This window comes from Ochotona curzoniae, unplaced genomic scaffold, assembly GCF_017591425.1.
Source record: "Ochotona curzoniae isolate NIBS_2020 unplaced genomic scaffold, NIBS_Ocur_1.0 patch179, whole genome shotgun sequence".
NCBI lineage: Eukaryota > Metazoa > Chordata > Mammalia > Lagomorpha > Ochotonidae > Ochotona > Ochotona curzoniae.
The window spans coordinates 1-8,663 of NW_024466727.1; the positions used below are offsets into that span (position 1 = coordinate 1).

Below are 8,663 nucleotides of genomic sequence, written 5' to 3' on the forward strand. Positions count from 1 at the left end.
GTGACCTCGTGCCTAAAATAAATAAACCAACCAAAAACAGACGCGATTGCTCCAACTGCATCTAGTCATCATCCTAGCTAGAAATCTACAACTAGTGGTGAAATGAATTAAAATACTTGCCATTCAAAGGCCTTAGCAGGAAGCTTCATTTTGAAAGATGCTATAAAGGACTACTACTCCAAAAAGAAAAAAAAAAAAAAAATCCACATAAACCCACCTGTAGCTCCAATCAAAAGGGACCCGAAGGCACAGTTATCCCAATTTGTTTCCAAGGCTGAGCTTACTGGATTAATTTAAAAATCATTTCCACCCCTAAGGAGGAAGCCACCTTTTCCAGCTTAACATGGCTAGCTTCTGTAAAGGGAGACTACTAGGATGGCAAAGTTACCTGTACAACTAAGTCACAATCACAAGCTCCCCTCACCCCCCAAAAAAGTGCAGTTCTGTCTGGACCACGTTTCCAACGCAAACCTCTTCAAAGCAGCAATTTCAAAACGACCAAGAAACCTAAAAATCGGCACACCCCACCAACAGCACCATGCACACACGAGGACTAACACCATAAGCCACCGATCCCAGCTCGGACAAACTGCCCCTGGACATAAGGCCCCTCGGGTCACCATCCCAACCGCCCTCTCCTCGGATCAGATCCCATCAGTGGACACCCCTTTCTAAAATCTCACCCCCTGCCCTTTCAGCAGTTCCTTACCCTACACACCCCCTCCCCGTAGCATTTCACCCGCTCCCCTTTCCATCCGGGCTCCTCTCCCACTACCACCTCCTTCCTAACCAGTGTCCCCCCTCCTTGCACGGTGTTCACCCTGGAAAAGCCCTTCCGCGTGTCAAGCCCCCCTCCACCAGTCGGCCTTCGGTCGGGACCCAGCTTCCCACAAGGGAGAGGAGACAGGATTCCCAAAGCCAGACCGAAGGGCCCGCGGGAGGGGGAGGGGAGTCCGGGGCCGTGCGCATGCGCCCCGGGCGCCGCGGTAGCCGGTCGCCCCTAGGCCCGGAGAGGGCCCCAGCCGCCGCTGGCGTCCCCCACCCCACCACCGCCGCACCTCCACGCCAGCCCGGCCTCGGGCTCCACGCAGGGAAGGATACTTAAAGCCAGCATTTTGGACTGGTAATCAAAGGCTACCACCTCGCCCTGCAGCCGCTGTTCCTGGCACGTCCGGCACGACACCTGGCTCCCAACGCTGAAGTACTCGCCCGGAGGAGCCGCCATCTTGGGAGAGCAGCCGCGGCGGCGGCAGCAGGCGAAAGCCGGGCCCCAGTGTGCGCCGCGACGCACGCACGGGGCGTGCTGACGTCACGCGCCTGGGCGTGGCCTGGCGCTGGGTGGGACGGGAGCCAGAGTGGGAATAGAGAAAGAGGAAGAAATCAGGGGAAATTCGGAATAGAGTTAATACTGCCTGTCCAGCTGCCCTCGCCTGGCCAAGTGCTTTAGGGTGCATCTTTAGGAGCTAGAGATAAGTGATCTTCGTGAAAGAGGAAAGAACATAGACTGCGAAAGGCAGGCATGCCTTGCCCACCAGAATTTAATGAATGAACACTCAATGCCCGATATCCCCATTTTACGCGGGAGAGGAGTTGGAAGTCCAGAGGACTCCATGACACTAGCTCAAGGTGATTATCATGAATCACAGTGATTGGGAGGAGAACCTTGGCTGTAATGTTTGAGAAACCAAAGTGAATCCTAGTCAATTATGTGACCTCGGGCAGATGGCTCATGTACCCTGTGCCTTCTCGGGCATGAATAGTATCCCTTACTGAGCATCCAGCAACCCTGTGAGGTAGGAATCAGTGCCTCCGCTTAGAGATGAAGAAGTTAAGTCTTGAGACTATAGCTGACCCAGGGCCTGCTTATTAACAAACTAGGTTTGTTATTGGTTGTCACTGTATAGTGGACAGCAAGAGCTGCCTCAGAGAACACTTAACGGGTTTAAAAGAGCTCATATGTGTACGTGTGTAGCATGCACTAGGTCTTTCACGAATGGCTGACAGTTTGTGTATGGTCACCATCTGGTCCTGAAAGCCAGGCCAGGCCTGAGGAACCTTGACAAGATGAAGGCAGCTTGGGGAGTCAGAGTCCCGCTGAACAGTTATTTCCCTGACCTTGAACAAAGGATTATGCCATTTGCATTTTCAAGCCCCTCACCACCGATTGCCATCCCTAACCCATCCACCCCTTCAATACAGACATTTTGGAACCTCATGTGCAAAAACCAGATAGTCCCAGAGGGAGGCCAAGGGCTTGTGTTGACACTGCTAGCCTGAACAAAGTTCAAAAATGTTTCATTACACTGTTGACAGAAACTTCCTGGTGCTGAGGGTATGGGCACAATTATTGTAAGAGGAATAAAATCCTGTTTTCTTTCACTCTTATGTTGTGAGAGAAGTGTCCTGTCTCATCCTTGTTTTGGTTCCCACAACAAGCCACAGGCACCTGTCACTCCACTTTGACCTTGACATTGTGATTGCAGCCTGAAGTTCCCTGACAGTACCAAACCCCGTATGTCCTAAGTTTGTTCCCACATGTACATTCATACCATAAAGCTTAGTTCACAAACTCAGCAAAGAGAAATGCAACAACTAACAATAAAATGCAACAGTTACAACAATGGACTCTAAGAAGGATTTCTCTCAAAGTGCTATATTTACCTTTTCACTACAAAGAAGTGGCTTGTCACTCCTCTCTGGCACTTCTGAGCTGCCAGCACCACTACTGCTGACGTGTCTTGGGTTCATTCTGCAGCAAAACAATGGTCACTTGAACTCAACCACCTGACCCCATAGTAATTTAGGCCGTTGATCTGATGTGCAGGATGACCCCTAAGTGACCTACCCCATGGGTGGCAAACACAGCAGGGACAACCTGGACAAAGGGGTGATTGACATCTTGGGCCAGATGGCATGGAGTCCCTCAGAATGGCAGAAAATTGAATATTCACTTAAGATTTCCAGACTGGGGTTCACACTGTGGCAAGTGAATCTGTGTATAACAGGGAGACTGGCAGTTTAAGTTTTATACTTTCCTGGGACTTCAGGCACTCTTAAAAAGAAGCAAAATACCTGAGATCTGTAGAAACATCAGGGAGAGTTCCAGGCAGGGAGAGCCCCATAGCCAGGATAGCTGAGAAGACTGACTGTAGCCCAACAATAGGGAGTGTGGGGATTGGGGGGCTGTGAAGGCTCAAACTAGAGCTAGGACCTACTGTTCACTTTTCTCCTTGGGGCACCTGAAAACCTTTAGTAAGGGAGTAAACAGATTTATATTGTTTCCTTCCCTTTTTAATTAATGAAATAAATAACTTTCCAGGAAGACCTAGTCTTACATTCTTGGTAGATGGCTACATAGATGGCTACAGGTCAGAAAACTTCCAGAATAGGGGAGCCATTCCAACCGTCTCCTGCCACTGCTCTACCTCTTGGTGCAAGTAGGCCCTCCTCGCCTGCACCTGCCAAGACTCCTTTTGTGGGAGTGTACTCCTTCTCAGGGCTCAGTGGGAACTGGAGCTGGAGGGGTGGTGGCCCCTCCTCTGTCCACACCCAAACTGTCATATGGTGTGTGTACTGCAGGTAGGGGGACTTGGAAGTACGACTTGGGATCAGTTCCCAAGTCTTTAGCCAAGATCTCTCGAAATAAAAAGGCAAGGCCATCTGAACAATGGGTGGGAGGGGGGCAAGGGGCAGCATGGAGGGATTAAGTATGAAGGATGTGTGTAAATTCAGGGCTGCCGGTAGCTTGTTCTCCAAGAGATATATATCTGAATCTGTGCAGATTTCGTTTGGGGCGTGGCGGTACTCGAGAAAAGAGGTCGGGTCTGGAAAGGAGCCTAGTCTCACGAGCCCACTTCTACCTGCAGGACAGGAAGGGCTCGGACAGACCCGGGCGCGCGGGTTGGTCAGTCCCATGACCCGGAACAACAGCCGGTATCGCCACCTCGCCGGCTGGACGTCCACGTGCGAGCAACAGCGGCCACGTGGGGCGCTGAGGAAACGCTTTGGGGAAGGTTTGTCCCCTGCGCCGCCCAGTAGAAAGGCTGGCCTGGTGAAGAGCGCAGGAGCAAACAATATAAACCCAGAAGCCCCACGACGAGGACTGCCGCGAGCCTGGGGCTGCCGGGGGCGGGGCTTGGCACCGGCCGCGGGCCGGGAGGGTGGGCTTCGGAGGGCAGCCGGTAGGCAGCCGCCTGCCTGTGGCCGGGAGTGCTCGGCTTCGCCCCAGCGCAGCCAGAGCCGGGTTTATCCCGTCCCGCGGCCGCCATGGAGTCCACGCTGGGCGCGGGCATTGCGATGGCCGAGGCGCTGCAGAACCGGCTACCTTGGCTGGAGAACGTTTGGCTCTGGGTCACCTTTCTGGGCGACCCGAAGAGCCTCTTTCTGTTCTACTTCCCTGCGGCCTACTATGCCCGGCGCCGCGTGGGCGTCGCGGTGCTCTGGATCAGCCTCGTCACCGAGTGGCTCAACCTCATCTTCAAGTGGTGAGACGGCGATGCCCCCGCCCCCGCCCCCTGGTCCCCATCCCCAGGAACCCGGAGTCTCCCATCAGGTGTGTCAAAGGCCTTCCCACCCTTCCCTGCAGTCCCGGTTTCCCCCTTGGGGCATCTCTGAGCCTCTGGCTTGGACTAAGACTTCAGAGTACACCCATGCTGCGCGTTAGATCGTTGTCCCCAGCCTGGCTTGCTGAAGAAACTCGCCTAACGGACGAGAGGGTTGAAAGGGGAAGACTGTCCCCACCGTGACCGCAAGCCTGCTGGTTTGAGAACCTCCAGGCCTAGAGACTGGGCATCTGTATTTTACTGTTCGAGACGGTTTAAGTAGCAGAAAGTCCTCACCTTCCCATTCATCTGTTCATTCATTTGACATAATTTTGTTTGTTTTTAAGAAATATGCTTTATGCCAGGCTGGCTGCTAATGACAAAAGAATCCTTGTAAATTAAAGTGTGGTCTGTAACCGGTGCGCGGTGGCACGGGCAGCTCCTGAAAGCTTGTTAGAAATACAGTCTCGGCTATGTGACCAGTGTACCTGGAATGTTTTGGGGAGCACTGAGCTGCTACCCCGCCTTCTGGGGAACAGTTCCTCTTCTTTCCCAGTCATTCATTAGAACGGAATCCCAGGCAGGTGGCTGGATGCCCTGCGGGCCCCTGGGCTTATCTCTTTATGCCACCTGTTCTGTCTCTTTTGGGCACACAGGGAGCCATGCCTCCCGCTGGGCATGCTGCCATAACTGCCTTTGCCTCCCGGGAAGGATCACTGGAGGTGCTTGAAGGGGCTGACAGGATTTGCTGAAAAACAAAATAGGAGTTCCCATCACTTCCACACCTCTGTGTGCACTGCATCCCTAGAGCAGTTGTCTGATTATTTCCTTGCTTAATGACTCTGGCTTGGAGCTCTTCCTGCCCCGGAATCCCTATTGGCCTTCCTGTTCTCCCAAAGCTCTGACAACCCCTCCCCCCCATTGCATTCAACACTTTTACAGAGATTTGAAAATGTATTTCTTTTTATCTATCTGAAAGGCAAAGTGACCCAGAGAAAGAGACAAAGATTTGTCTGCTGGCTCATTTTCCCCTAGCTGCGACCGACTGAAGCCATGAACCAGGAAGTCATTCTCTGTCTTGCATGTGGGTGGCAGGGACCCACATACTTAGGCATCCCCTGCTGCCTCCCATGGGTGTGCTTGAGCAGGAAGCTGGATTAGAAGCAGAGGAGGGCACTCCATCTGATATGGGGAACAGTGGTCCCACATAGCAGCTGAACTGCTGCACCACAATAAATGCCCCATCTACAGGCCCTCTGATATCCCCTATTCATTATTGAAGTATGTGTTGAACCCTTGGTGAGTGAAAGGCCCCATGCTTGGTGGGGAGAGGCAAGCCTCTTCCCTGTCTCTCTGCTTGCCATCAGCATCGTTTCCTTCTCGGTGGTGAGCCAAAGCCCGAGCCCATCCCCTGCATCGTATCCCTGGATGCAGATAAGCACCTGCTTGGCCAGGGGAGTTTGCATCTTTCTCCTCTGTCTTTTTCCATTCCCCACTGCCACTTGCAGGTGTGGGAGGCTCAGTTTAGTCATTCAGGTGTAGAGCAACGTGGGCTGGCATTGGGAACGTGGAGAGGAAGATGAGGGAGGCTCCAGGAAGAAGGGCCAGGTTCCAGGGCCATTTGGCTAAGAGGGCTGTCCCTGCAGGAGAAGGGGTAGAGTGGGCGCCTGAGGGTGGCCATGTATGTGCACACTCAGATGCGCACATTCACCATTTCTTCTGTTTTCACTTGTTAAAGCTATGTGTGTTTATGCTGTGCCGAAGTGGAAACCACAGCCAGGTAGCAGCTGGGAGCTCTTTCCTGACCCCATGCCTCAGGCCCACTGGGGTATTCTGAGGCATCTTGCCCTTCACCATCCTCTTACAATGTCATCTTGTGTCTTTTCTCTTTTCTAGGTTTCTATTTGGAGAGAGGCCTTTTTGGTGGGTCCATGAGTCTGGGTACTACAATCGGGCACCTGCCCAGGTTCACCAGTTTCCATCTTCTTGTGAAACTGGTCCAGGTGGGAAACCTCAGCCCTTTGCCTTTTCCCAGTTTGATTGGGGTTTGAGGAAGCTTTTCCCAGGACCATTCAACTAGGGTGGCCCTTCTTTCTGTCCAGACAGACTAGCATCTTAGTTACTGGCTCGGAGAGCCCAGTAATCCCTGGAAACCCAAGTTAAGCTGGGGAGGAGGGCACCCAGGTCAGACACCATACTGCCCCAAGGCCCACCTGGTTCAGAGTGGAGCCCAGTGGCACAGCTCAAGGCAGAAGCATGACAGCAGAGGCGTCCAGCCACAGGGAGCCATGGACCAGAGCTGGGAGGAAGTTTGCCTCTCAGCCACTGGCCTTTGCTTCTGTCCTCTTACCATGTGCTTCTGGGTTCCCCGGCAGGCAGCCCCTCCGGACACTGTATGATCACGGGAGCGGCCCTCTGGCCCATAATGACGGCCCTCACTGCCCAGATGGCTGCTCGGGCCCACAGGTATGCCCTTGGCATTACCACCTTGGAGAGTAGGGGTGGGGGCATCCTGGGCCCAAGAGACACAGCAGCATGATGGCCTGGGGGCTAGAGCTCCGGGGATGACTGGTTGTTTGGTCAAACCAAGGAGGGTATGGGCACCGCAAGTGGCCTCGCTGTGTCCCTGAGCTGTTTGTCTCTCTTCTTTCTAGGCGCTGGGTAAAGGTGATCCCCTGCCTGGCTTACTGCACCTTCCTCTTGGCAGTTGGCCTGTCCCGGGTCTTCCTCTTAGCACATTTCCCTCATCAGGTGTTGGCAGGCCTCATCACCGGTGAGCACCTGGGGCAACAGAGTGGGCCAGAACGGTCCCCTTGGCTGTGGGAGGACTGTGTAGCAGCCCCTCCACCTTCCCAGCTTCCCCCGAGCCAGCCAGCCTCCGGGCCCACTGACATCTCAGCCTTTTTTCTTGCCAAGCCATGCTGCAGCTTGGGGTGAGAGGCCATGCTCCCAAACTCCTTGAAGCTGCTGTTATGCCATTCTCCTAGGTGCTGTCCTGGGCTGGCTGATGACCCCCCGGGTGCCCATGGAACGAGAGCTAAGCTTCTATGGGCTGACAGCACTGGCCCTCATGCTGGGTGCCAGCCTCATCTATTGGACCCTTGTTAGCCTGGGCCTGGATCTTTCTTGGTAAGCCTGGGAAGGATGGGGTGAATCTTAACCAGGTCTGGTGGGGGCTCTAGCTCGCTGGGCCCTCCTGAGCTCACAGCCAGGTGTGGGAGTGGACCCTCCCAAGGCACATGGCTGGAAGCCAGCAGCTCTGGAGACTCCGGCCTCCTGGCAAGACATTTCTTCCCACAGGTCCATCAACCTGGCCTCCAAGTGGTGTGAACGGCCTGAGTGGGTACATCTGGACAGCCGGCCCTTTGCCTCCCTGAGCCGTGACTCAGGGGCTGCCCTGGGACTGGGCATCGCCCTACACTCTCCCTGCTATGCCCAGATTCGGCGGGCGTACCTGGGAAATGGCCAAAAGATAGCCTGCCTTTTGCTGGCCATGGGGCTGCTGGGCCCTCTGGACTGGCTGGGTCACCCTCCTCAGATAAGCCTCTTCTACATCTTCAACTTCCTTAAGTACACTCTCTGGCCCTTCCTGGTCCTGGCCCTTGTACCCTGGGCTGTGTACATGTTCAGTGCCCATGATGCCCACTCCATCCACTCTTCCTGACTCCCTTGTGCCCTCTTTGTCCCTGTTCCTGCCCACAAAGCCTGTTCTCTTTGACCGCCACACTCCAGGAGGCAGCCTCCTCTCTGAGTCACCAAGCAGGCCCAACTTGACCAAATGTTCTCTCACCACCTGGTCCTGGCCCCCAAAAGGGCCCTCTCCTGCCTTTGTTGTGAAGTCCCTGGAAAGCAAAAGCCATGGTGAGACTAACAGGTCCCCACGTCACTGCAGAGGGTGCTCAGGGCAGCCTCAATAAAGTCCTTGAAATTTCTGGATTCCTCTCAAAGTTCCTAGATTCCTTTCTCACCTTTGCACCCATCAGCATGGAACTCACCCTGCCAGGCTACCATCTATACCAGTTCCTGCAGGGCCAGGGAGGAGGTGCTGGGAACCTACCTGCCCCCCCCCCCATTCATCACCACAGAGGAAGCCCTGCAGAGTTGCCCTCTGTGGCTTCCAGT

The 8,663-nt window shown here is 54.3% G+C and overlaps 1 protein-coding gene across 2 annotated transcripts; it reads left to right on the forward strand.

Moving 5' to 3' along the window:
* The first annotated feature begins 4,194 nt into the window (after nucleotides 1–4,194).
* LOC121166620 (glucose-6-phosphatase 3) lies at nucleotides 4,195–8,477 on the forward strand. 2 transcript variants are annotated; one of them, XM_040995831.1, is made up of 6 exons: nucleotides 4,195–4,484; nucleotides 6,438–6,544; nucleotides 6,917–7,007; nucleotides 7,196–7,314; nucleotides 7,529–7,670; nucleotides 7,842–8,477. In XM_040995831.1, exons 1-6 carry the CDS (start codon nucleotides 4,267–4,269, stop codon nucleotides 8,203–8,205), a joined length of 1,041 nt encoding a protein of 346 aa, XP_040851765.1. In that variant the 5' UTR covers nucleotides 4,195–4,266; the 3' UTR covers nucleotides 8,206–8,477. The 2 variants fall into 2 exon arrangements, with proteins under 2 accessions (XP_040851765.1, XP_040851766.1); XM_040995832.1 differs by lacking the exon at nucleotides 7,196–7,314 and having other exon boundaries at nucleotides 7,842–8,253.
* The last annotated feature ends 186 nt before the right edge of the window (nucleotides 8,478–8,663 follow it).